The sequence below is a fragment of the Streptopelia decaocto genome (genome assembly GCF_964273445.1).
Source record: "Streptopelia decaocto genome assembly, chromosome: 1".
Classification (NCBI taxonomy): domain Eukaryota; kingdom Metazoa; phylum Chordata; class Aves; order Columbiformes; family Columbidae; genus Streptopelia; species Streptopelia decaocto.
Genome location: NC_138663.1, coordinates 46,082,180 through 46,109,677, shown reverse-complemented (window position 1 = coordinate 46,109,677; position 27,498 = coordinate 46,082,180). Strand labels below are relative to the sequence as shown.

Genomic DNA, 27,498 nt, shown 5'->3' with positions numbered 1-27,498 from the left:
AATATAGGTTTTGTATATTTTGTATTATTTTCTCTATTCTTATTAGCAGCATTAGTAAAACATTTTTAATTTTTCCAACTCTCTTCTCTCTGTCCTTCTTTCCCTCCCGATCGCCTGTCCTTAGTGGGAAGGGGGGAGAGGGAGGGGCAAAAGAGGGAAGTGGGGGAGAGAGGAGGTTAACAATACATCTGCCAGGGTTTTATTGTCACCCCGCAATCTAAACCCACAACAAACCCCCGCTTTGAGACCTGCAAGTGCAGAAGAACCATCGTGCCCTAGGTCTGGCTGGGCAGCAGCAGAAGCAGCCAGCTCCGGAGGTTCACCTGGCCCAGTCCTCATCACTTCAAGTGCAAGCAGACAGACAGCGAGGCATTACGACTTTGAGAAGCCACCCTCCACAAAGACACCAAAACACACTTGGCAAACACATGCCTCAAACCAGCACCGTCTACTGAAGCAGAGAAATAAACTTCACAGCAGAGTCGGTTGTACTGTTAAGTGACATTCTTTATTTTATTCCTGCTGGGGAACACTGGAGATCATCCTCCGTAAGTGCTCCAAAGACTGGATGCTCTTGTGTGGCTTGTATTCACACAATTATGACATATGCATTACAATTTCTGAAAATTTTGACATACAATACAGTATACTAGGAAGTAATTGATGATGTTAGTTATAATTGTTTCGTTTCTTACTTACAATAAAACTATTAATTATTAGTTAGATAGAAACTAAGCACTCTGCTTCTAAACAATGTATTAATTAATCTTCTGTCATGTCTCTTGTCATGCAGAAGGACCCAGAACTGGAAAAATATCCCCTCCTTTTGCAGGTGGTCAGGAAGCAATTATCTCATGTCAACTGGCTAACGACAGCTACATCAGTAACGATGGGTACGGAACTTAATCACAGCATCCCTTAATTTAGCAGCTTCTCAGTACGTTCCCAGTAGCCCCGAGGGGGTGTCACTGACAGGCGGATCCTTCAACAGCCTGCACACGGCCGCCAATTGCGCTCCTGAACCGCAGCTATGCAAACGGCACATTCTCAAACGCATTTCGCGGCCGCCCGGCCCCGCGGGAGCCCCAGCGCCGGAGCCGCAGCCCGCTCGCCCCGGGCCGGCGTCACCCCGCCCGCTGTGACGCCCCCGGCCCGCCCGCTGTGACGCCCCGAGCTGACGCTTTTAAGCCGCCCCCTGCAGCCGCCGGCTCTCAGTGCTGTCGCCGCCGCAGCGGGACCGGCAGTGCGTGTGTGGCTCGGAGCGTCGGGAGCTGCGACCCAGCTCGGGACTCGCCTCATCTCGGCTCTTCTCGCCTTCGCAACGCCCTCTAACGTTGCTCTCCCGGGGCTCGGTTCTGGGCTTCTCTTGCCCTCTCCGTGCCCTATACCCTTGCTCACCCGGGGCTCGGTTCTGGGCTTCTCTTGCCCTCTCCGTCCCCTCTACCCTTGTCCGCCAGGGGCTCGGTTCTGGGCTTCTCTTGCCCTCTCCGCGCCCACTCCCCTTGGTCTCCGGGGCTCGTCAGAGTCCGCCGGGCGACTCCTGCGGCTGCTCATCCCGGAGCGGGCCGTGCCCTCGTGTCCCCCGCACCATGCAGAGCTTCATGGCACTGCTCGGGAGGGTGCGGGAGCGGCCGCCGTCTGACGGCGCTTCCGCGCCCAGCACCGCTGAGGCCTCGGAGCTCCGGGAGAAGGGCCGGGGCGGGCTGCACGGCGCGGCCGCCCGTGGCGACCTGGCCTGGCTGCAGCAGCGCTGGTGGCGGAAGAGATGCTACATCAACTCGCGGGATGCCAACAAGCAGTAAGAGGCGGGCAGTGCCCATAGCGAAGACACACGTGCTCTGGCTGGAAGAGCCGGCGAAGCCCCACACAATGGCAAGCACCCTAGGGACAGGCCGGCTCTGCAGCGCTGCCCTTACCGGAGGCCCGCCCCAGCTGGGACAGGAGCCAGCGGATGCGCTCTGGCACCAGAAAGCTTGCTTTTGGCTTCTTTTTTGGCAGTTGAGCCTTGTGCCCCTAGGTGGTTGGCCCCACAGCCTGAAACGATGTCTTCAGCCGTCTTGTCTGTGCTAACTGGATGTATTTAATTTCTAGGACGCCTCTGCATCTTGCTTGTGCGAACGGCCATGCAGATGTCGTTCGCTTTCTGGCAGGAAAGCGGTGCCAGCTCAACCCTCATGCAATGTTTCGGAAAACACCACTGATGCTGGTACGTGGAATATGTTACGCTGTCGTACGTGGGGCTTGTCGATTATGCACTGAGCCATACCTGGCTTGCGTGACTCTTTACGTAGGCCTGCATAGAAGCAGGTATGTTGCAGTCAGTGGGGAAGGGGCATATGTTGCCTAATCTGTGAAGGCACTCGTACTTTCCCGTGTTGGGAAGATGCAGGAGCTCTGACAGAGAGAAAGGTACGTGTCGGAAGTTACTTCTCCTTTGTGGCTTGTTTCCAGGCAGTAGAGCACGAGCACAAAGACTGCGTGACTGCTCTGCTGGAGCACGGTGCCGACCCTGACCGCAAAGGTGCTGGCGGCAACACTGCCCTTCACGTGGCGGCCATCGTGCCCAGCAAAGCGATGGTGGAGCTCTTACTCGAGCACAATGCCCAGATTGAGGCTAAGAATGCGGTAAGCTTGGGCTTCGGTAAGGCTTCTCTTCCCCAGCCTTTCCTGTGTTCTTCTAAGGGAGATGGTTTCTCCTTTCAGTTGGGATACACTCCTCTTGCCCTTGCCATCCTCCAACGCCACGAAGAGATGGTTGAGTTCCTCATTCAAAAAGGAGCTGATGTGCACACTCGAGATCTGCATGAAAGGTGAATTCTCATCAAAAGTGTGCATGGGACTCCTGAGCATTGTTCAGGGGCTGGCTTGATGGGAGCCATAGGAATGAGCTTTGAAAAAGAACCAGGAGCTGTCCAGAAGGAGCTCCTTCTGTGCCCCTGTGAGAGCAGACCCGCACTCGGCTGCTCTCTTACCTCGGGGGATGATCTCTGCACTGGGGACTGCAAGCAAGTGTTGGCTGTAGTGCCAGCACACACACAAGTGCGCGTGAGCGTGCACACACGTGCACACAGAAACACAGACACACACGCACACACACCTCCCCGAGTCTGCTCCGGGGAGACGCTTGGCCTGGAGACCTCCCGAGGTCCCACCACCCTCAAGTGTCTGACGCATCCACGTGTTCTGCTGTAATTTTGCTCTGCCTGTAGGAGGGGAAATGATTGTTTGAGGAGCAAAGAAGGACTCAAGTAATGGCAAGGCAATGTCTGCAGAAGCTGATGTATTTCCTATGGTTTCTTGGATGCTTTAGGACCACTCTTGAGATTGCCGCTTATGCTGGGAATGTGAATGTACTACGGCTTCTTCTTCAGCATGGTGTTGATCTTTTTCATCGAAACAAGTATGGCCGTGCAGTTTTGGATTATCACAGTCAGTTTAAGCCTGAGTAAGTGCTTTACATCCTTGTTAGAGCAGCTGCATTGTCAGCATGTCTGTGTTGATGTGCAGCCCTTTTTGCTTGAATGGGGTGTTGAGACCTTTGTTGAAGCTGGGCTCAGTGACATCTTCTGATGCATCTCTTTCCGTGTCAAGAGTGGATTTGCAAGCTGAGGAAAACTTCCCTCCACAGCTCTGTCTGGGAATTCACCTGCGTGCTGCCAAGCTCCACCCAACTGACTAGCAACTACCTGCCTTTTGTTTCAGAGGGGATCCAACCGATATCCCTGATGCATTAAAATCTTCAGTGGTTTTCCTCCTCTTGTGGGCAGCTTTGCTCCCCTGACTGTTCCTTCCCTAAGGTGGCTACGTGTCCTTAACAGCTAGGCTGAATGAAGTAGCCCTCTCCTAGTGACGGCAGCCTACTGGTGGGTGAATGAACAGCGTTATGCCCACAAGTATGCCTTGACGAGCCATAAACAACTGCCCATGACCTCTTGTTGCTGAATCTGGACTTTGTGTCTTCTCCCCCTGCCCCTTCTGTCATCCCATATGGATGGGGAGCAGGAGAGAAGGGTGCCGGGGTAAACTGTGGAGTAAAAACCTCTTGAGGAACAAAGCATGTTTGAGGATTGCTCTAGCAAAACAAGAGGCTGGTTCCTTCCCTGCATGCTTCTAGCACAGTATCGGTCTTGTGCTAATGCACCATTTTGCACAGCAGCCTTGGTCTGGAGGATGTTCTTACTATTTTCTTGGTTTTGGGGGTTTTTTGTCTTTAGTTCTGCTTGTGAAGAAACCCTGAAAGTGGTGTCTCTTCAGAGCCCAAACTGCCCCTCTGCCAGAGTTGTTAGAAAATGACATGTGTGCAATGTAGAATTACCCCACTGACAGGAACAGGCACCTGTACTGTGAACATGCCTGCAGTGAGTACTTCAGTCTGCAGTAGTAGTGCCATGAGTGGTGTGTGTGTGTGTGTGTGTTGCCATTTAGACCTGGCTCTGAAGATGTGTAGGATGGCTCATGAATGGCTGTTGCACTTCCAGCAGAAAGAGGATGCAAGAGTGGGGATAAGATCACTGAGTTCATTTCCTTCCTTTTTCTATGTAGAGTTGTAAAGACACTGGAGGAATACAAAAACTGTAAAAGAACAGGAGAACGCTCTGTAGGAGGCACAGGAGGTCCCACAGTACCTGAGATCTCTTGCTCTGGGACGACTGCTGCCCCTCCCATGGGAGCACCTGTGCAGACTGGAGCAGGTAGGATCCCTCAGCATGGAGGAGGTGATGAGGACAAATCGCTGAGGCCTTAAGGACAATGAGAACCCTTTGTTAAATGCAGGGCCTGGGGGATGGGAAAAGACACAGTTAAACAAGCACTCAGGACTGCATTGTGCCTCTTCTCTCCTTTGAAGGTGTCTTGCCAGAAGCTGGAGCACAGCAAGAGGAGGAATGTGACTCCCTGTCTGATTTAGACCTAACTTCTCTGAAGGTGGGGCCCAACTGGGCTTGCTTACTTTTGAGCTCTTTTCCTTCTGCTTCCGACACAGGCTTGGAATGCCAGCATCTCTTCGGTCAAAATAGACCCTTAAGATCATCGAGTCCAGCTGCACAGTTGGCACTGCCAAGTCCAGAGCTGAACCATGTCCCTTAGCAATACATCTCCACGTCCCCTGAATACCTCCAGGAATGGAGACGGGTCCAGAAGCAGTTTGTGCCAGTTCTAACGCATGTCTTAATTTCCACAGGCTGATTCTGAAGGTCCAGAGGAAGTGTCAGCTCTCATGCCGCCTCATGATGCAAACCAACAAGGAGCGTGTGCGCAGCCTGTTGCAGAGGAGCATCACATTGGTAATTTCCTAAGCTTCTCTGGAGTGAAGCGGCTGGGGAAAAGCAGAGTGAAATAAGCACTCACAGCAGCGTGGCGCTTCTTATCTCTTTGTAGGTGTGTTGCCAGCAGCAGGTGAAGCGCAAGAAGAAGAAGAAGAGTTTGACTTCTCTTCTTTGGATGAGGTACTTTGTCTTCCTGAGCTAACAGAATTGTTGCACTTGTTAAGCCCAGCTGCTGGAAGGCAGTGTGATGCTGCAGTGTTGCTGCGGATTCCTCTCCTCACTGTCTGTCGGTCTGTGTTCTTGCTCGCTCAGGATTTTGCACTGGAGAGAGAAGAGCTTCCGCTCAAGAAGGAGGCTTCAACACAAACCGATGGTCAAGGCGACACTCAGGTGACTCTTGGGGCCTGATGCACATATCTGTAAATCAAGCCTGTCAGCTTAAGGAGACCTGTTCTTGCTATTGAGTTCCTTTTGGAGTGCTGCTAAGAGGCAGTTTTTGAATCAGGACCTGAAGCCTATTTTGGATCCCTTTTTGTTCCCATTGTGAAGCAAAGGTGCTGCATGAAGAGGGAAAACGTACGGTTAGGAAAAAGTCGGTGGCACAGTCTCTCAGCCTCTGTTTGGAGGAGGAAAATACGGAAGCGTTTTCTGTGTATTAGGAAAGAGAAAGCATCCTGATGAGCTGCCGGTCGTTTGGATGTGCTCAGCTGAGAAAGGTGCCGGCAGGTGCCTGCTGGTGGTGGCCAAAATCTCTCATCTTTGAATTCACTGAGTCATAGAAGCTTAGAATGGTTTGGGTTGGACAGGTCCTCTAAAGATCATTTAGTCCAAAGCCCTGCTATGGGCAGGGTCATCTTCCACTAGGTCAGCTTGCTCAAAGCCCTGCCCAGCCTGACTTTGAACGATTCCAGGGATGGGGCACCCACAACTTCTCTGGGCAGCCTGCTCCAGTGTCCCACCACCCTTGTTCCAACCCTCTGGTCATTTCTGTGGCCCTCCTCTGGACCCACTCGAACAGGCCCGTGTCTTCCTTGTGCTGGGGACCCAAGAGCTGGAGGCAGTAGTCCAGGTGGGGCTCACAAGAGCAGAGCAGAGCAGAAGGGGAGAATCACCTCCCTCCACCTGCTGGCCATGCTGAAAATCAGTCCAATGATATGATCCCATGACTAAAAGCATGTGTCCCGTTGTCATCTTCTTACTGACTGCTCCCTGCTCATGGAACACCATTTCTTTAGGGATGCATCAGGTGGCTGCGGGAGGAGCTTGTCAGCGCTCTCAGAAACTGCTCCAGAGCAGAAGTTTCACTTGAAGTCGAGAAGCGCTCCAGCAGGGACCTGCAGGAACAGAAACTGCAGCTGCAGAAGGAACTGAACCGTTCTAAAGCTCAGGTAGGGAGAAAGCCTGTCTCTTGCCTCTTGGCAGGGACCCAGGCCTTTTCTGTTGCAAACCAGAGTGAGGAACGGAGCCTTAGTTGGGGGTCCACTCCTTTTTATCAAGCCTAAGCCGACTACTGCGGATTCTTGCTTTGGTTTGACAGCTGCAGGAACTGCAAGAACGGCTGATCCGGACCGAGTATTATGCCGAGGCCCTGGAGAGTGCCATAAAGAATAAGGAGAGGGAGCTAACAGCTTCTGAGAACCTGCGGAGCCTTCTGGTCACCTCTTCTGGAACTGCAGCTCTCCCAGAGCTGGAAGAACGCATGCAACAGTAAGGAAGTCACACAGCAGGGCAAGGCTTTGCTTTCTGCGATTGTGGGAAAACAACTGGACTGCCTTTGTGCATGCCAGCAAGATAATACCACATGGTTTTCAAAGATGCTTTTGTTTCAGATGAGGTTCTATCACACTCTTCCTTTGGGATTTGTGCTCTTGTGGACTTCTGTGATAAGACCTGTCCTTCTTTTTTAGGCTCCAAGTCGGAATGGCCAAGCTGGAAGCCACAGCCCGGCAACAAGCCAACACCATGGAAGCCCTTCGGAAAGAGCTGCGAGCCTCTGCCTCAGTAAGCTAGTCAAAACCTTCCCTTTTCACGAGCTCCCAGAGACGAGTTCCATGTTCAGGTGGGGAAATTTGAAGAAGAGGTTTTCCCAGAGAGCCTGGGAGAGATAATTTCCTCTGTTCTGCTGACTACAGGCTGCCCTCCAAGTCCTGCTGCCCCATCCCACAGCTTTCTGGCCTTGAGAGTTGTCCCATGAGACTATAGCCAGTCCTACTTCAGTCCCAGCTAATGCCGTCTTTGTGAAGGACTTGGCAGTCAGGGGCTGGCTTCGGTATTTTCTGCTTTAGAACACTTGTGAGGTTGAGACCCCAGGCAGCACTTCAGACAGTCGTGCTGTAGAGGCATTTGGTACCTTCAGCTGCAGACGTTCCTTGGGCTCTGGTGGTGCCGAGCGCTTCATCCCAAAGGCCTGACTGGCGTCATCGGACTGTGACAGGAGTTCTTCAGTTGCCTCTGCTCTGGTGCCCTTCCTGTTTTAGGGACTATGGGTTCCTTGGCCACAAGATGTGGGCCCATAATGCAATCAGAAGACCTCCAAAGATGAGAATCTGTCTGCACCTTCTGCATGGAGATCTGTTCCTGTGCTCTGTGGGTGATGTATCTCTGCTATTTTCACAGCGTGGGAGCGAAAGCAAGGAATTGAAGAAGCCGGCTGAGAAGAAACGCCAATTGGAAGCGCTTCTGGAGGAAACACAGACAAGTAATGGCACCCTGGAGGAAGAACCTAGCGGGTATGGCTTTTTAGTGCTTTAAAAAACCAGCACGTTGAGTAATAGTCAAGCACTGCTGAACTCTAATGTAATAGCACATACTAACCACTTGGGAGCAAATTCAAGCCTCACATTCCATCTTATAAGGTGCTTCTTTGCATAAGTCCATGGTTTTAGAAAGCTACACAAGGCCTCTCAAATGCAAGCTGCCTGCTGTTCTCCTGGGAGGGAAGGAAATCTTTTCTTCCTCTGTGCAAGTAGACTTCAGGCCCTCCAAGGGATGTGTGGTACTGGAGCACTGGTTGCTCTCAGCAATTCCTGGCCTGTCAAGTGCGTTACAGACAGATGAAGGAAGCCATGGCTGTGCCGCTCACCTAAGAGGAGGTGAAAAATACCGACTTTTGCTTTGTTTCATGCTTTCCTTACTAATTTGCTGCGCAGCTTGGAGACGCTTCTGGAGGCATCTCAGACAAAGCTGATGGAATATACAGCGAGGAAGAGAGAGTCCCAGCCCAGTTTCCAGAGAGACCTGAAGAACAGCTGTTCTGAGGTGGCCAAGCAAGTTGGTAAACAAAGAAGAAAGGTGAGCTCTGGTTTGTTTAGTGGGTTGGAGGTGATTCTTTTTTCTGCTGGAACCTGTATGATTCTCGTCTGATACTTTTTTCCATGTTGCTAATTATCTGTTAGCTGTATTTTGCAATCGATTGATGCTCCTGCTGCTGTTGTAGCAGTGGATGGTGATGACGTTGGGGAACACAGATGTAGTTACCCTGATGGCTAAAAACCATGAGCCAGGAGTCCCAGCAGGGCTGCGGAGCTCAATGGCCTCTCCAAGCAGGACGCAGTCCCGGGGCCCCAAGTGAGAAGAGCAGAGAGGGTCATCATCATCATCACACCACCAGATTTTAATACTTTTGAATGCTCTGTCAGCAGGTGACAAAAGCAGTCTCAATGGCCTCCCACCTTCCGGATTTGCACAGAAGTGAGTGCCTTTAGAGCTCTCTCTTTGACTTGCTTTTGGTTTGCCACCTACAAGTTGGTGACATTTCCCAACAGCTGGAGGTGCAGTTGCAACAGCACATGCAGCAGGCAAGATAAACCCAGGACCTGTGAGAAGATTTTCCGCTTTGCGTGGGACTCAGGAACAACCAGTCCGGAACCTGGGCTTAGCCTCAGAAGTCATTTGGGACTCCCGTGGTAGGTCACAGCCAAGTAAAGCATTCTAAAAGAGAGATGGGAGGAAGAGCTGGACAAGAAATAAGGCAAAAACCACAAGAGGTTGATCCCTATCTCCGCGGAACGCAATTTTTGCACTTGTGGCTGTAGCCCACATGCTGTAGCTTTGTTGTTGACACATCTGAGTGTTTGGTTTTCTGGATCTGGATCTGCACATTAGTGCTGTACTTCCAGCATCCAGTTTCCAGTGCCACCTTTGGCCCAGCCTGCTGTATAAACTAACACCCCACACTAACCCTTCCCCAGCCACTGCTGAGCCTCCAGCACCATCAGCCGTGACAAGATGCCAGAGCAGAGGAAGCACCGGTGCCCGAAACCAGAGTGATCACAAGAGAGAGGAATGAAGCCTGCAAACCTTGACATTCCATCTTGTGCAGCCATTGCCCTGCATCTGGTGCCAGCTGTATTCTTGCAGCGTGCTATTTAATAAATTGTGTCGTCTAGTCCGTGTCTTGGTTTTGCTGCCCCATTGGAGTGCTTGGGACCTCGCGGGTTTGGATGAGGACAGTCCTATCTTTGAAGGCTCGCTCAGGCTCTCAACCCATGCAGGCACTTAGCATGTCTCTCTCTGTGGTTGCTCTGATGGAATATCAGTCGTGCAGACGCCTCCAAGAGGGAACACACATCTGTGTCCTTTTCCTCTGAGGAGGCCTGAGACATGGTTGTACTCAGGTCGGGGACTTGCGCTGAGCTACTGCTAATAATCAGTTATCGGACTCTTCCTGCCATCCTAGAGCAATCCTCCTGGTGGTCTGGGCAGAAGGTGGGGGTTGAGCTTCTGGTAGCCATGGAAGCTTTGCAGTTCCCAGAGCGATCTGATGGATTTGTTGCCTGTCGGGGAAAAGGTGCGAAGAAGTGGGCACAAGCTGGGACGGGGGAATGGCACCTCAGCCAAAGGGAAACACTTTTCTCTTGTGAGGGTGGTGAGAGAGCGGTGTCAGGGAAATGAAATGGATTCAAGTGACTCAGAAACAAAAGGAAAGGAAAGGGCCCGACCTGGTTTTGGTTCTTCAGCAAAGAGATGTCTCCAGGGGCTCTGAAATCCTCTGTGGGCTGAGCGTGCTCATGGTCATGGTCCTGCTGGCAGCTGGGGACACCACGTGCAGCAAAGCGCTCCCCTTCCTGGACTCCACGCTGAAATTCGGTTGGAAGCAAGAACCATCATTGACTCTGGTGTGTGGGCCCTGGTCTGTTTGGGAGCGGAGGGTGGGGTTCAAAGCTCAGCAGGGCTCTGGGAGGAAACCCCTGCTGGGCATTTCCCAGCTGACACGCGCAACTCTGATCTCTCCCACTGACGTGGGCCTTCCCTGGCATAACCCAGCATTGACTGTGGGATTTGCATGAGCAACCTCAAGTGCCATTTAAAAGCTGCCACTGTCCACCCACCTCAAAGTACGCGCTTTGGTACATCCTTCGCGAACTCCACCTGAAGGGAGAACCTTTAGACTTGGAGCTGTTTTAACCTCCTAGCCAAGCAAGGATCTGTTCCCTCTCTCCCTCTCAGTTGCCAGGAGAATAATAAGCCCCACAGATTTAGTAACTCAAAGGTTTCACCCTGAATACATCACAGCTGTGGAAAATATATACCCCAGCTTGCTGGGCTGATGACTTCCAACTGTATCTGAAACAATCATCCTGGGAATTCCCAGGCTGCTTCCCAGCACCAGCCTGTAGCAGGAAACATCTTGAAATTTGAAGCCTGAACTTGTAAGATGTAGAAATGTGAGGTGGTGTGTTCTCAGTGTGCCCTCAAGGGTGGGCACAGTGTGCAAGAGTCAGCAGTACAGCACACGGGTAGGAAAGGACAAGGCCTCCTCCCTTCTCCTTCCATTTTTCTTAAATGGCCCAGGGTATCCTTGGGTGTCAAAGATTTCTTCTCTTGCTGTAGGTAGAAATGGTTATGAAATGTTAACTCTTTGCTGCAGGCTCTTCAGTGCAGTGCTAGTGCTGCCTCTCCCCTCAGTCTCTCTCATTTGGTGAGATAATGTTTTGCCAAACAGCTACCGCAGATTCATGAGGTGCTTTCAACATCACAACCAGCACTGAGTCTCAAGAGCATTGAACAGACGAGTTCATACTCACCTACAGCCAGGTCCTCTTTCTGAAAGGCAACTTCCAGCTGCTCCAGACCTGTACACCCAGGGCAATTTTGGGGTCTTAAGGTCAAAATCTGTAGGCTTAGTGAGCGATGTGCCACTTGTGGATCCTGCTGATGGAGCCTACTCTAATTATTTTAATGCTGTGTTGTGCTGACCTGGGGCATTGCACTACCAGATAAACACCCTGCTGGCAGAGGCACCCCAGCGATGGGGACTGGGCAGTGTGTCCGGGCCACGCAACACAAGCTGGATCAGCAGTGGGGCTAAACACAGCCCAGGTGGTCTCCTAAAGCTCCTTTCTCCATCATTATCCACCCTAACGTCTCCCGGCCAGTTTCAGGTGTGGCAGGCGGAGAGGTGCACCCTGGATAGACACGAGGGAGGATGCAGTGCTCCGTAGAGGGAAGGCCTCCGCGCCAGTGGTGCTTCTGGAAGAGGTACTTGTTTTCTTAATACATGGTTCCCATATCAGAAAGTTGCCTCTTTTAAAGTCACATTTAGTGCATTCTTGTCAGTGCTTCAGCTGCACTTGGCTGAAGACACCATCTGCTGCGACGCTCAGCCACATCATTGGCATTTAAAATGTCATTTAGACCGGAAAGCAACTGAGCTTGGGTACTGAGGCAGATGTCATCAGCAAAGATCAGCTTCCATGAGTGACTGAGGTTGCTGATAAAAGGACTGAACTGCAGAAGCATTTACAGAGAGCCCTGCAGAAGACTGCTGATTCCTCTGCATAGTCTTTATTTCCTGTACATGCCTTACACAATCTACCTTGAAGAAGCAGTGTTTCAAGAGATGTCAGTGACATTCTGCATTTAAACTCCAGCATTTGTGGTTTCTGCTGATTGATTAAAGCAGGATGACTGGGTTTCTGTCCTCTCCAAAAACAGGGCCGATGATATTTCCCAAACAACGTTACTGAGTCCTAGGCTTGCTTCAGCCCAGCCAGGGCAGGAGGACAAGCCCATTTTTCTGCCTTTCTGTGCAGTATTGCTGCACAGAAAGCTGCTCAAAATTGCCTCCTCCCTCAATATTTCTGTTCCACCTGACAACAAAAGGACAAACCAGCTCTAAGGTCTCTTTCTTCAGCACAGGGCCTGCAGAAGAGTCACCGCATCCCTGCCTATCCCCTGAATAGAGAGTCTTGTTCACAGCTGTACCTCCTGAAGTGTTTAGGCTGCAATCTAAAAAATCCACAGGACAAAGAGGAATGAAATAGGTAAAAAACACATTAAAAAGAAGTAGAGGCTAAAACTAGTAAGAAGTAATTGCTATACCCAGGTTTGTGCCCATAGGGTATGTATAGATGAGCGTTAGTAATGAAGCTCTTCAACAGTGCTGGGGGAAACTTGGTTCTTAAGGTCAAATAATCTATCAAGATGAAAAGGTTGAAAGAGTCCTTTCCATGTATGCTGCTCAGTATGGCTCAAATTGCATTTCGGCTGTGCTCGCTGCTTTTGTTGACTTTAAAGTAAATTAAACATTATCATTTTTTAATTAGATAGTAGGCAGTAGCACTTCCGAACCTAATTTAAAGACTAGAACTGGTTTAAAGCAATTAAAGCTAAACCCCCCACCTTTAAATAATGAATTATTATGGAATTTGATTTAATAAGGAAGCAACTGGGGGTTAAATGATGCAGCCAGGCAGGGATGAGAAGTAAAAACTGCCAGCATAGAGCCAGCAGTGCAGCCACTGCTGTGGCTATTAGGGAGCAAAGCAGATTTTTTCTTCTCGACAGGCAATTGCAAGCATAGAATATATTAAAATCCCTTCCTACTTGCCTTGAACAACGATTCTTATAAGTCTGTGTTGTGTGTAATTGTCAAGGTTGTGGCAGTGGGGGGCTGCAGGGGCCTCTGTGAGGAGCTGTTATGGACTGACCACAAGCCCCATTGCCCAACACGGCGGCTGCTGCTGCCGGTGGGAGCTGGAGAGGATAGGAATGGAGGTGGCAAGTTGAGCCTGGGAAGAAGGGTAGGGGGGAAAGTGGTGGTTTACATGTTTTTGCCTTTGTTTCTCACTATGCAAATCTATTTTAATTGGCAATAAATTAAAGTCAAGTCTCTTTTGTCCAAGATGGTAACTGGCAAGCAGTCTCCCCATTTGTATCTCAACCCATGAGCTTTCTATTTTCTGCCCCATCCAGCTGAAGTAGTGAAATGAGTGAGGAGCTGTGTGGACATCCCACCACTGTTGGTTATGTACAGATTAGGCCATCAGATATAGGAAGCCTTGGGGAGAAGACACCTCTGCTAGAAAAATATAAGCAGGCTGGAGTAAGACTCAACCAACTGTAAGACACAGAAAAAAGCCACAGCCCCAACCAGCTCTCTTTCAAATGTGAACTTGCAAACTTCACATTTCTGGTACTAGGTTCTGGTACATTTTACTTCTCTACCTCTGTATGGGAATATAGCGCAAGATTGGCGAGGAGGTTAGTTAAATGTAAATACGCTCACGTGACTTGCACCTGTCTGTAGAAAAAGCACATACATCACACGAATTGTTTTACTGACCTTGTGTGCTTGATGAGTAGAACCTCTGTGTTAGATAACATAGGCCTGTGAGAAACTCTAGGCACCTTATCACTATGTCTGAGATTCTTGCTTTGTTGTGAGAAAGAAAGGGAGGCTGCGCCTACCTGAAGCCTTGAAATACAGGCGAGCTCAGCAGGCCCAGTGATCTTCCAGCAGGGCTGAACTGACCAGCACCTGCGTCCCCGCTGGTGTCACCTCTGCCTGGGAGCTCAGGTGTGGCTTTGGAGATCCCCCAGTAGAGAGGTAACTAAAATAAAACTTGCTCTTTGCAGTGCATTCATGGCCTCAGGCTCTTCCTGCAAGTGCCTGCGTATGTGTACACAACCTCCAAAAAAAGTGTGCATTCTCAGACTTCCAAAGCCCTTTCAAGTCTTGTCACAACAGGGCAAACAGCCCATCTCAAACCCTTGTGAGAACATCTTCCTAATGAATCTCAGTAACAAAAAATATTTTTGTGACAAGGGCCTTCTGCTTATGGCCAAGTTCCCTTAGGTGGTGAGATGTCATTTGATTACTGTAGCCTTACAAGTTTTATATTATGTATCACACCATCTTGTAATACAGTAATGTATGCATACTCATGCACAAAGAATTTATGAATAAAAACTATAATCTCTTATTTGCCTTATTATTCTAGCTAGTCTTATAAATATTTAAAGAGATGGCTTCCTAAAAATAGCACATGAATAGTATGTTATTTGCCATGCAGAGACTACAACAGGATAATGTTAAAGAGAAGAAGCCTGTCTTTCAAATTTGTATTCTGTTGAATGGCACAAATGTGAGAAGTGACCGTCACAGGACTGGTTATCATGCTAAAAGAGTCTGAGAGCTGCTTATGGGAAGACAAGAGCCACTGACAATATGACAAAAAGCCCAATATCTCGATGAGATATTTTAAACTGAGATTGGACATGGCACTTAGTGCCATGATCTAATAAACGGACTAGAGTTGGACCAAGGGTTGGACTCGATGATCTCTGAGGTCTTTTCCAACCCAGTCGATTCTGTGATTCTGTGATTCTGTGAGATTAAGACTTGTAATGTATTCTGTCTTCTACCTCTTCCCAATGTTTTCTCACTTTTTTCCCTCTAATTCAATAAACTAAACGACAGCTGTTACAGGAGGCTTTTATTTTGAACAAAAGCCAAAGCTGAGGCAGATCACATTTTTTGTTGTTCTTATTTGCTAGCTGTTGTAGGTGGGATCCACTCTTGTATCTTCTTGCGAGTAGTAGAGTAAGGTACGTACTGTCCAGGAGTGCCACTCAGGTTGAACTTATGGTTCTCCCAGATAAATTTACGAGCAACTGGTGGATGAGTAGTTGGAGGGTCATCTGTCATTGCATGAAGCCAGCGATGCCTTAAGAGGAAAAAGACACGTTGTTATCAAGAACATTACATGATCTGTAACAAGCCTTCCTCCCAACTCCCAAGAATTCTCCTCTGAAGAGACACTAGTATTTGCTCTGAGAGAAAAAGTATTTTAATCTAGTATGGCTCTGAATGAGACTAATGATTTAAAGTAATTACACAACTATAATTGATAAATAACAGTTCTGCTTCCAAGCAACTAAAAGCACACCTGAGTCTGAATCTCCTGTTCCTTTGTACACTTCGTATTTGGGCAGAGAGTATTTAATGGTTTTGTATGGCCTTCATCAGCCAGCCAGGTCAAGGTAGGCACTACAAATGACAAAACCACAAAGTTTTGGTTTGCTGTCTCTGCTTTTTTTTGTTGGGTATTGTGTTGGGTTTGTTTTGTTTCATTTTAATTAGCAGAGGATTACGCTGCACAATAATATCAATATGATCTCCAAAGCATTAATGAGGCTGCCACTTGGGATATGGATTAATGATGCAGGTTCACCTAAAACAATCATGTAAATGTTTACTGACTACACACACTAAAATGATTAATACCAATCAGTAATGGGGTAATTGCCAAGTGATTATCCTTTACCTATGAACTAAATGTCAATTCTCCCCTGTGTAAACAACATTAATGATCAAGCAAAGTATTTTCCATAACAATTTACTGAAACACTACAGCAGGGATCAATGGAATTGATTTCATCCCATTTCTATTTCAGTGCCCAAAGCAACTTTCAAACCTGAATAACATTTTAATTATCTGCCAGTTTACATGTACTTCACACTGCCTGCACAGTTACGACAGAAGTGAGGTTATGACTTTTTTTTTTGCAAACTTATATATTTTTTTTACTGAGGCAGAATTAAAGAAGCTTCTGCTAATCAGCTTTTGCCAAAGACTTGACCTAAAAATAAGGAGTCTTCTATTCAAGTTGTTATTAGAAAGCCTAAAAATTCCACCTTAGCAAACTGGGCGCACTTAACTGATACAGCAAAACAAAACCACAATCAATGTAGTGAGAAACAGATGGACAAGTGTATTCTAAATCTGAAGAGCTCTACAGAAGGTTGATTATCTTTCCAAATAGATGCTAGACATTTATTTCAGAAGAAAAAAAAAGACCTCACAACTTTGGATATAACTTCAGTACAAAATCTCACTTTAAAAAAAATGTCAGCCATATGTTCATTTTCTGTAAGTAGAAACCACACAAAACCCCACAAACAAAAGGCACACATTGTAGGACTAAGGACCGCCAGGACACTGGCTTGAATACCAAACTGGACAGAACCATAAGATCCTTTAAAAGTAAGAAGAAAAAGCTTGTTTAGAGGTAAAGAACGGTCTCCTGTGGGAAAAAGCACCCACTTAGTGAGTCTGAAAGTTATACACACATTCAGATGAAGTGACCCAATGCAGCATGGATGGGAGGGGGATCCCTCTTGTCTTCCCCCTGCTCTCCTGTGTATATCTGCTGTCATTTGAAGTATGCTTTTCCCACTATTTCTGCTAAAAAGAGATTATTTGAGGTAATGATTTTTGTCTGGAAGAAGGTGGCCCCATAACACTACTAATTACCTTGTGCTCTGAGGATACAGAATCAGGCCTTGCTCAATTTTAAACCTGGTATTACCAGCCTCCAAAACGCCCTGACCACATTACACAAAGCTCTGACCTTACGTGAACTCCTTCTCCCCACTCATGTCCATTAGAAAAATTCTGTGTACCACGAGTGGGCTTCACGCTACCCGAGATAGCACATGTCCTGTGACAACCAGCCTCCAAGTTGGCAGAAACGCTGTAACACAGCCAGTTTGACAGAGGTGGGATCATGTGCTCATACCTAACAAGCCGGCTCTCCGTTGCAAACACAAAGAAACACACAGTTTGTGGCATGGGAGGAAGGGGAAGAGAACAGCCCGTGCACCCACACACATTCTGCCAATGCTGACTTAAGGCCCACATTTCAAAATGCTTCATAGTATCACTCCAGAGGAGTGTCGGCTTTTCAAACCTGCTTATCATACATACAGAGGCAACCTGAACTCACACACCTTCACCTAGAGACGCTTCTGGTAATAGTGGGTCAGGGGTCCTGCAGACAAAACCTAATTTGTGCACCTGTCACCACACCTCACCATCCTCACGCTTCATTTAACTCAGAAGACAAAAACCAGAGCAGTTTCATTCTGTCATTTAAAATATTGTTTTGCAGCTTTTCTAATATTATGTCCACGAAGTATTTTAAAATACAGTATTTTGGAGTAATTGATATATTTGCTTTTGGGATTTTCTGAAGTTCTGTAACATCAATAAGAAATCAGGCTCAAATTTAAACAGATCAGCAAAACCAATCCTTAAATCCTATTTTCTCACTGGAAGGCAGAAAAAAATTGCTCACCTACAAGACATGTCAGTACAGTCACAGGTACTGAAATACCTGAAGAGATTCCAAAAGTCTGTTTAGAACTCTATCCACTTATAAGTAAGAGTTTCAGTGTTTAAGCCTGGACACAACAGAATCCCCTTAGAAGCCCAAAATGTGACTTCTAAAACTATTATGATTTGCAAAGAGCCTGTTCTCTCGAACAAAAGTTCCTGCTCTCCACTTAAAAGATACAAAAACTGAAAACTCTATTTTGGGAAGACCTTCCCCTTACCAATCTCCCTTAAAGAGTCCTTTGAAGCCCTAATGTCTCAGACTCTAATCCCAGATGCTCAAGAAAAAGCTTTTCGTGCACTAGACTGAACCACATTAATAAAGAGATCTGGTGTCTTGCAGATGTCCAGATTTCTATACAAACTCTGCCTATAAGTCCATGCATGGAAAAACAGGATTCAAAAGCAATTAGTGACCTAAAACCTAAAAAGCAGCAGAGAACTTATGCAGAGCAAAGTCCTTGGGTACCCAGAAGAAAGACACCTCAAAGCACCCTCAAATGCTCTCAAGACTATGTATAATTTTCTCCCAAGTCTTCGACAAATATTTAAAAGCAAGCAGATTTCAAAGTGAAGCTGCAAGGGACCATAGCCAATTATATTATATGATGTACAAGGTGTCAAACAAGAACGGATGCTACACAATCTCCGTAGCTACTACCATATGTGCATCTGCAAGGGGTTCAGGCACCATCTACGTAAGTGCAGGACGTTTGCCAACTTGTTGCCATCCAGTTTTTTAACAAGTTAATCATGTTGCAAGAAGACAAACGAGAAGTGAAGATATGTGTTATGGTCAAAGTGCGAAAAGTATTTCAGTGTTTCCCCAAGTACTTAAGTGAATGAGAAATTAGGGCTTTAACTTTGACTAGCATAAGAAGCAGCCTTTTAATTTATTATTTTAAAGATAGTCTTCACTTGTTATTCTGGGTCTATGTATGTGAAAAAAAAGGGACAAGAAACATGTTTTTGTTTGTGTACGCAAGGGAGATAATTTTGATTTCTCATGAAAGCTACAATAAGATATCACTGCACAGCAATAAGACAGCATCCTATTTACCTGAAAACACCACACCAGCATTGCATCTAATTATACACCCCACAAATTTATTGTGAAGCTACTGACAGGATGCAAATTTTACCCCCCCCTCCTTTTCTGTTCAATCTTTTTGTTCTGTTTTCCTTAGAGGCAGACTTGTAAAGCAGCATTTTTACAAGAGAACACCACATTTCTTTACATTTCTTAGTAGGCTGGCACTTGAAGTCTCAGATGCTACCTTCCTCCCTCCTTCAGCTGGCATATCAACTAACAATGAAGACGCATATTATTGAACTGAATGTGAAATATTTCGTTGTATTATGTTAGCACTTCTTTAGTTCCTTCCAAAGATGTCAGATTTGCACCATAAGGAAATAAACAGCACAGGACATAACATAGTGAAAGAACAAATTATTTTTAACTAGTTTGTATACGTAGACTAGTCATTGATTTGTTTTTGCCAAGTATTTGGCCAAAACACAAACCAAGTTACACTAAACTAGATAAATGGTAAAGAGACAGTGTGTGGGCAGCCACAAAAGGCTTTGAATGCAATGCAAGAGAACTACACCCGGCATCCAGGATGTCAGGCCTTGACTTGCACAGACTTTATATGTTCTCAAAAGGAACCCATACTCCGCACCATAACCCTTTTCAAAGTGGAAAATTGGGTTCTAAGTTGCTCAGTGGGCTCAAACTGAACCTCCCAGAATCCTCCAAATGCAAATTTGTGCTCTTCTAAATTTCAGCTACAGGTGTACCCTGATCGCTGAATAGCAAATAGGAACTCATGGCAGGAATAAGCAGACAAATAGGGAACTTTTGTATGAGATGTGAACATAACCTGAAAATCAAGACTGGTACAGAAAATATAGGGGGGAAAAAAGGCTACTCTCTCTGCTAATCCCAAACAGATTAAGACCAGTAAGATACTCAGCCCTCCCCCCTCCCCTTGTTTCAGTGGAAATAACCAACAAACTCTTAATTGTGAGGGCCAAATAATCCAGAAATAAAAGTCTGGAAGTGATTTAGAGTCTCTGCATGTGCTTTAGACCCACAGAAGTATCAGCTACATCCATGTCACTCCCAGCAGATGTCTCCTGAAGTTGTTATGCAGCTGCTGTAATACTGGCTTCATCTTCCCAAAGCAAGTTATGCCAGGGAGGATGAGCAGAATTTTTTAGTGGTAAGGATAGTAATGTCCAACCTGCATCACCTCCTTGGTAATTTAAACCTACTGCTTCCTGTCCTACCCATCTCTCTGTGGCAGACAGATGATTCTTCTTCCTTCTGCAAGACATTAAATGCTTCAAGATTCTATCTATGGTCATTTCCTCTCCTTTTTAAGCAGCCCCAATTCTTTCCAACTGTCCTCAGAGGCCTGATTGATCTTGCTGCTCTTCCCTGGGCTTCTTCCATTGGTCTATGTGTGTGTTTGGTTTTTTTAAGAGCATGGTACCACAGTTGAGCATTATACCCTACATAAGTCTTCCTAGTAACAGCAGAAACAAAAAGTCACTTTGCATGAATGCAGGCAGTAATTCTTTCTACTTCTCTGGATGGCACACTTCTTTCTCAGCAGCACAATAACATGGACTCACCCAACCTGCCATCCCCATAACACCTACATCATCCTGCAGCACTGCCTGTTGCTCTCCTCCTGCACACCATAAAGTAAGAGGCTGCTGGTACTAGAAGAGCAAGGTCCTGCTCTCCATCTCTACATCCAGCCATATTTCACTCCTTTTCCTCCTGTGTTTGCAAAGTGAGAAAACGCACTTGCCATGTTGCTAAACCTCTGAGTGCACATAATCTGGAGCAGCTAGTAACATTCATTAAAAAAAGCAGCACTGAGCTCTGATTCATCTATCTATATTTTACACCCTTAATATTTAACTTCTCTGTGCACCCTTTGATTAAGAAGGGTAAAAAAGAAATAATTAAATGAATGAATGAATAAATAAATAAATAGCTAATGCTGCTTTAAGCACATTTTCTTACTATCAAACCTGCCCAGAACACTTCACCTAGGCCTCAGCTTGCTTGTGATCTAAATCTGCTTCTGCTGGAGCGGGTGGATGGAGAGAACTATTAACCCTATAGCCCCTGCCCTAGGAAGAGAGCAAACTCCTTTATTATCAAGAAGTACACATTCAAGATAGCCAGTTTTTACTATGGAAACTCTTTGCCTGTGAAAATACTTTTGGTTCCCTGACGAGCACTTACAAGCTGCTCAGGGATTTCAACAGAGTCACATGTTCCTCTTAAGTTTAACATTTTCTTCCCTGAAACCTTTCAAAAACTTCTCTGCAGAACCAAAAGCATAAAATGTTAAACCTGGAAGTAATTTACCTGTACCATCTTCTTGCTTCGTTTTTCATTATTTTTGAGCAAAGAGAAGGCAGTTTTGGTTGTAACAAGTGCATCTGCACATATGTTGTGACCACGCATGAATGTGAGCATGTGCATGAAGCAGCATACACCAGAGGTATAAAATAGCGTCACCTGGTGCTCCTGGAGATGATTTACTAACTGTAGCATTTTTAGGTTGGGAGATAAATGAATGAGGATCAAAAGGTGATACTGAGCCTGCTAACATAACAGTAAAATGGAAACGAGCTCAATACACAGCCCAGCAATTAGAGCAACTGTGTAATGGAGACTTGTATGAAAGCACTAAACAGAGTGCAAACAGGCATTGGTATAAATAGATTTAACTTTTATTGTCCAGATGTTCACAGAGCACACTCGATCCCTGTGTTCAAAAATGTAAGAACTAAGTCTCTGCAAACAACATGCCCTGAACAGCAGGAGACAAAGCAAGTCTTTTGGCTTTCATAACTGCCTAACAGTAAAAGTGCCCAGTATCTTGTACAACACTACAAGAAGATTAATACTAATCATTCCCAAGGCAAGTATTGAGGGAATTTTTAAAAAAACTAATCAACTTGTCTCCAAAGTAGATACTAACATCTTGATTTTCAAGATAAGAAAAGAAGACCCTGAGTAACCACGAGGTCAAATAATGCAACTAAATCAGAATAAACCACAAGCCTACATAATCTGATATGGCAATATTTTAAAAAAGCAACAGACTCAATTCCCTGTATAGCAGACGTATGTCAAAACAACTCTCTTGGTTTCCTTCAGACTGCGATTTCAGTGCATCCAATGTCAAAAGACCTTAAACCACTTATTTCAGAACACTGAAAATATCCAGTTGTTCCTAAAAATGGTACATATGTTATTACATGAGATGTTTTTCCTTGCTGCTTTTTCCTTTTCTCCAGTATCTGACAGAAGATAAAGGGTATATAAATAAATTTGCATCCTATTTTTTTTCCAGAGAGTTGCTTTCAGAACTTTTCAATATATCAAAATGCTTTTTTCCATTCATCACACATGAAATGCAAGGTCCACCTGACTGTATTTCAACAATCATATTCCACAATCCCGAAGGCACAGAACTGGCCACAAAATTACACTTCAAGATGTAGTGTATTCAACAACCAGAAACACAGAGAAAAAGAACCTCTATTACAACTTATACTGAAAAAATAAGTGTTTTTCCTGCACATCTGCTAGTGCTCTCTATACTTCCCAAGAAAATAGTGTAACTACATGTACAATAGGATCTCTATAAGGGTACTACTAAACCATTACAAACTAGTTAGCATCACTATTAAAAAAAAAAAAAAAAAAAAAAGGAAAAATCTGAAATCCAGGCTAGTCCTGGTCTTAAACCTCGGGTTTGTTACAAGTGTCATCTTTAGGCATGACAGTTGCAAAATATTTTCTGAAAGTAACACCAGCATAAAGGATGTACTAAAAGCTCCTTCTACCTGCAGAGGGTACAACAAAATACCTACAAAATGCTCTACTGAGCTGAATTAACTACCCAGAGTCAAAAATCAGTGTTTAGATGTAGTATTCAGATCACAACCCAGCTGTTACAGTGGTACTTTATCTACTTCCCAGTTGACCCAATTCAAATTTCCATCTGTTGAAGGGCAGGCTAGTGCTTTAAGAAATCAACATTTTTTTATAACTGACAGGACAGATACAGGACCAAATTAATCTCTGTTAATATAATTTCACGCAATCTAATTTATTTCCAAAGAACTTCTGGGTCCAAAAACACCCATTCATTTCCTATATAGTTGCACAACCCCAGTGTTACACTGACAGCAACTTGTACAATATACTAAGTCTCAATTCAGAAGTTTATGCCATGTTAAAAATTCAAGATATTACACCATCAGATAAAAAACCCCAATGTCTCAAAAGACAGCACTTTTTCCCAGTCGAAATACTCCTATTTTTAAAGATCTATCTAAGCAGTATAGAATTAAAGGTCAGTGATTTAGATGTGTCACAAAGATCAGATTCCTACATAAGAATAAACATCTAAGTTTGCCACAGTACACAAATATTTATCAGCAACTGAAAAAAACAAACAACAAAATGAAAACCAACAAATTAAAAACCTGAGCAGTCCTGCTCAACTAAGTTTCCTGACTAAAATACCTCAGAACACAGGACTGTCCACCCTTTCATGCTCCATTGCACTGAACGGTCTTGACAATAATGAAACATTTTTCTTCTAGGGCAATTTTTTCTCCGCTGATTGGAAAACAAGTTTTTCTACCTCACTAATTTATGTGAGCTAAACGAGGTACTTAATCCTAGAAATATGACGTTGATGCTCAGGCAGAAATTCTTTATTGAGGTTTGTAAGGACACAATAAACAACACAAACACGAGCAAAGAAAAAAAATACCAACCAAAAACATGCCTCAAAATCAAGAAAATCTTGAAAACCAGCACGGTCTACTAGTGAAAAGATAAAAACCAGAACCAAACAACTGTTATTACACGGATAACAAGGAAAAGCCCCATACTGGCAGGAACATGCTAGTTTTGGAGACTGTAACGTTGCTCTGAAAAACGATGCCATTAAGCTCTTACTGGAGAAGACAGAAAAAAATATGGATGGCATTAAACATAATTTTATGGTTGGGAGAATCTGAAACAAAATTGACTACTTAGACAGTCTACCCATGTATTTCTCAAATGTTCTAATGAGAGCCACAATCTGGGAGTTTAGATAACCACTCTTAGCCTTGGCACAGAGTATCTATCACACGAAGAATAAAGACCAATGTTTACCAATGTTCAGTACAAACAAGTGCCTCCTATTTCATGGCTGTGAATTAAAGAATGTTTGTTCTATCATTGCTTTACAATCTTTAGACTCTTGTCTAGAACAGATAATAAAAATATTTTTTCTACCTCTGGCTGTTCAATGCTATTGGAGACCTTGCCAAACCATTAAAACAAGATCACAGCTAATAAAGAAAGTTCAAAGACAGGCTTGACCTGCTCAATCTGGCTGGCAAAATGCTTTTCTTATTCCAAGAAGCAGTGAGTGCAACTGTCAGGACAGGGAGCAATATAACATTATGAAGGCAGTTCAAATTTAAAAGTAACTAGCCTGAAATCTTCCAGCCATACATAAGATAGCTGTATCCAATAAAACTTTATTATAATAATATTTGTATGCTTTCGTTAATCTTCTGCTTTGTAACAGAAGAAAATATAAAGGAAATTACACAACTGATATCTGTCCACATTATTAAGATAAATGGTTTACCATTCAGGGGGCACCATACTTCCATCAACTTCCCAGTATGTATTTTTGCCATTCATCTCATCAGTATAGATGACCCATCTGTGTCGACCTTAAATAAACAAACAGAAATATTGTATTAGCTCAAAAAAAAATCATATAAAGGCAAGAATTAATGGAAACACAAGGAAAAGTATCTTGACAAAGTTATCAGCACTTATTTCAAGTCAGTACAGCTTTATTTTTGTAAGTCTTCTGTATTTCCACTGTTACTGTATTTCTATATGGCTGAATCCAACACTCTCACAAGGAAGCAAATACTAGCTATTGTATAAGGAATGGGAAATAGGAACTTACAAAATTTTCAGGCAGAGAAAGAGGTTTGGGGTTTTTTCACCCCATTAGGAGTCTTTTTCCAAAAGGACAGTGCCATTAGTAACCCAAGATTAAACCAAGTTTCAGTCATATAAAACTATCAAGCAACGTCTGCCAGCAGCTGCTTTCCCCAAGTACCTTACAAGTTAACTTAAAATAGGCAGAGCGTGGAAAAAAATCCCCAAACTGACCTCACTTACCACCGTTGCTTGTTTAGGTGCTACCTTTTTAAGTACTCTACCAATGTTATTTAAAATCCAACTACTTAAGGTAATGGGAAGTTTAAGCTAATCTGTGTTTTCTTGCCCTGAAGCGATCAGATAAATAAGTAGGCTGTGAGGCAGTTTTAAAGACAGTTCTCTTTCTTCCCTCACCTGTTAAGCTACCAGCTTTTCAGTTAAGGACCAAACTCATTCCACTATCACATATCACACAAACTCAACCACATTCTCATATAGGCATATATACATAGAAAGCACTTGACTGGCTTAGATTTATCCTATGATTATTATGTCAGATTGAATATGTTTGCAAATGGATTGATGGAAGCAGTAGAGAGGCAGAAGGTTTCAGAGCATTTCTATGAGCCCCCTTTCAAAGACTCACACAAGCCAAGTGCGAGGAAGTCGGGCAGGCAGACAAGTTCTATGTCACCAGCAGAAACCACGCAATCTATACATACTCAGACAGTCAGTCAGGAGGTGTTCACATTAACACACATACCAAAGAAGTTCCTTGTGTCTTCATAGTACTTGTTTCCATATTTATCAGTTCCTACCAGCGTACCAGTCTTCAAATCATTGACTCTGTAAATTACCAAGACAACAGTTTCAATTGACAGCACCTTAGAATTAAGTTGTGACAGAAGTTTCTTAGGGAATGGTAAAAATCTGTAACGAAAACTCTTAAACACACCTATGTAAAACTATTAAAAAAACCCACAACTGTTCAAGCTTAATGATTGCAAAAGATAATCACCAATTCCTTCAGCTAACATCAGCATGCTTTTACTGAGTGCCGCACTGACAGGATAATAAGCATCACACAAAAAGGCTTTTGGGGCCTATTATTTATTTAAAAGCTCTTTATAGGGCAAGATAAAGCAACTCTACAATACAGCACAGTTTAACATCCACAAAACCTTATATACTGTGGAAGAGAGTCCCAGAGACACAGACTAATTCACTTAGTTGAAGACATTACCATTCGTCTCAACTATTTGTTACTACCAATTCATCATGAAACAAGGCAGAGATGAGAGGTGAGTGGAGGAAAAAATAGGAGAAAGTTTAATGTGGATGAGTGCAAGGTTCTGTGCTTGAGGAACAAAGGCATAGACATGACTGAAAACAAAAGCTGTAACTAATTCTGCAGAAAATGCCACTGGGGCTAAAGGGCCTTCAAAGCTGTCAATAGTGACAACCTGTTGCCAAAGATACAGATGTGGGGTTTGAAGTATTAAACAATTACAGCTGGTCAGGCAGATGAACCAATTGTCTGCTTTACACCGCAGGATTTCAGCAGAAGCACAGCTTTCAGATCTGTGCACCAACAGTTCAAGAAGGCCGCTGCCAATCTGAGGTGATTTGGAGTAAACAGCTGTCGGACCAGTGCGATGGTGCTCAGCAGAAGCACAGGAGGTGGCTGCAGCAGAGCAGAGCAGCACCGCAGAGACACGGATGCAACAACAGGACTAATTCTTCTTATCTGAGACCTCATCACAGCCTACAGCTTCCTCACAAGAGAAGGAGCAGGCGCTGATCTCTTCTCTCTGGTAACCAATGACAGAACACGAGGGAATGGCAGCAAGATGTGCCAGGGGAGGTTTAGGTTGGACATGAGGAAAAGGTTCTTCACCCAGAGGGCGGTGGAGCACTGGAACAGGCTCCCCAGGGAGGTGTCATGGCTCCAAGCCTGACAGTGTTCAAGAAGAGACTGGACAACACCACCAGAAACATGGTGTGAACTGTGGGGTTGTCCTGTGCAGGGACAGGAGTTGGGCTTGGTGATCCTTGTGGGTCCCTTCCAACTCAGGACAGTCTAAGAGTCTCAACCTCTGAGGCTGAAGTCGGACACCAGGAAACCCTGCCCGGGCTATAATGACAGCTCAGCATCGAGCAACCTACTCAGATGCCTAAAGAAGAGAGAACATTGGTGGAGCCATACCGGCGACCGCTCTGAGCACAGCACCGGCTGCCGACCGGCAGTGAGGGCTGCAGCTGCGAGCCCGCCGCCCCCAGGGGAGCGCACGGCGGGTTCCAGGGCGCGGCACGCCGCCGCCAGCCGCCTCGGCCCGGTCTGACCCGGCCCCGCGCACCGCCCGGCCCTTCCCCAGAGCCCCTGACCGCCCCGGCGCGGCGGGGCCCGACGCCGGCGATGGACGCCCCGTCCTCACCCCACCCCCCGCCGCCCTCGCTTGGTGCGGGGCAGGCCGGCCGCGACCCGCCAAGGTGACCCCGCGGGGCAGCGAGGCGGGAGCGGGGAGACCCCCCCGCCGCCTGCCCTGGGCGCGCCGGGCGCCCCGTTACCTCAGCAGCTGCCACAGGGCGCCGCGGACGCCGCCATGGCCGCCGAGGTGCTTCAGCGCCCGCTTCACCAGCTGCACGTACTCCGCCATCTTGGGGCGGAGCCTCCCGCTCCCGGGGTAGCCCCGCGTCCCACCCCTCGCCGCCGCCCGCCCCTTCCCGGGGCAGCAGCGCCTCGTCAGACCGCCAAAGTCGAGGTGTTGTGGCAGCGGTCGCCGCTGGCTTGGTGGTTGCCAAGTCTCTCAGGGGCACCGGCGGTGGCTGC

At 45.9% G+C, this 27,498-nt stretch overlaps 2 protein-coding genes across 6 annotated transcripts; one reads left to right on the top strand and one right to left on the bottom strand.

Moving 5' to 3' along the window:
* The first annotated feature begins 1,706 nt into the window (after window positions 1-1,706).
* On the top strand, window positions 1,707-9,698 carry LOC309439474 (ankyrin repeat domain-containing protein 26-like). 5 transcript variants are annotated; one of them, XM_082052110.1, is made up of 17 exons: window positions 1,707-2,206; window positions 2,452-2,625; window positions 2,704-2,810; window positions 3,311-3,445; window positions 3,629-4,358; window positions 4,543-4,691; window positions 4,847-5,282; window positions 5,377-5,444; window positions 5,577-5,654; window positions 6,500-6,652; window positions 6,802-6,971; window positions 7,172-7,265; window positions 7,881-7,993; window positions 8,414-8,555; window positions 8,903-8,954; window positions 9,029-9,169; window positions 9,455-9,698. In XM_082052110.1, exons 7-17 carry the CDS (start codon window positions 5,216-5,218, stop codon window positions 9,550-9,552), a joined length of 1,176 nt encoding a protein of 391 aa, XP_081908236.1. In that variant the 5' UTR covers window positions 1,707-2,206; window positions 2,452-2,625; window positions 2,704-2,810; window positions 3,311-3,445; window positions 3,629-4,358; window positions 4,543-4,691; window positions 4,847-5,215; the 3' UTR covers window positions 9,553-9,698. The 5 variants fall into 5 exon arrangements, with proteins under 5 accessions (XP_081908236.1, XP_081908234.1, XP_081908235.1 ...); XM_082052108.1 differs by having other exon boundaries at window positions 3,592-4,358; XM_082052109.1 differs by lacking the exon at window positions 3,629-4,358.
* Window positions 9,699-14,968: 5,270 nt separating this feature from the next.
* On the bottom strand, window positions 14,969-27,385 carry NDUFA12 (NADH:ubiquinone oxidoreductase subunit A12). Its single transcript, XM_082072162.1, has 4 exons — window positions 27,237-27,385; window positions 25,432-25,514; window positions 24,358-24,445; window positions 14,969-15,214 (listed from the first exon to the last, which is right to left on the bottom strand). Exons 1-4 carry the CDS (start codon window positions 27,323-27,325, stop codon window positions 15,034-15,036), a joined length of 441 nt encoding a protein of 146 aa, XP_081928288.1. The 5' UTR covers window positions 27,326-27,385; the 3' UTR covers window positions 14,969-15,033.
* Between the last annotated feature and the right edge of the window lie 113 nt (window positions 27,386-27,498).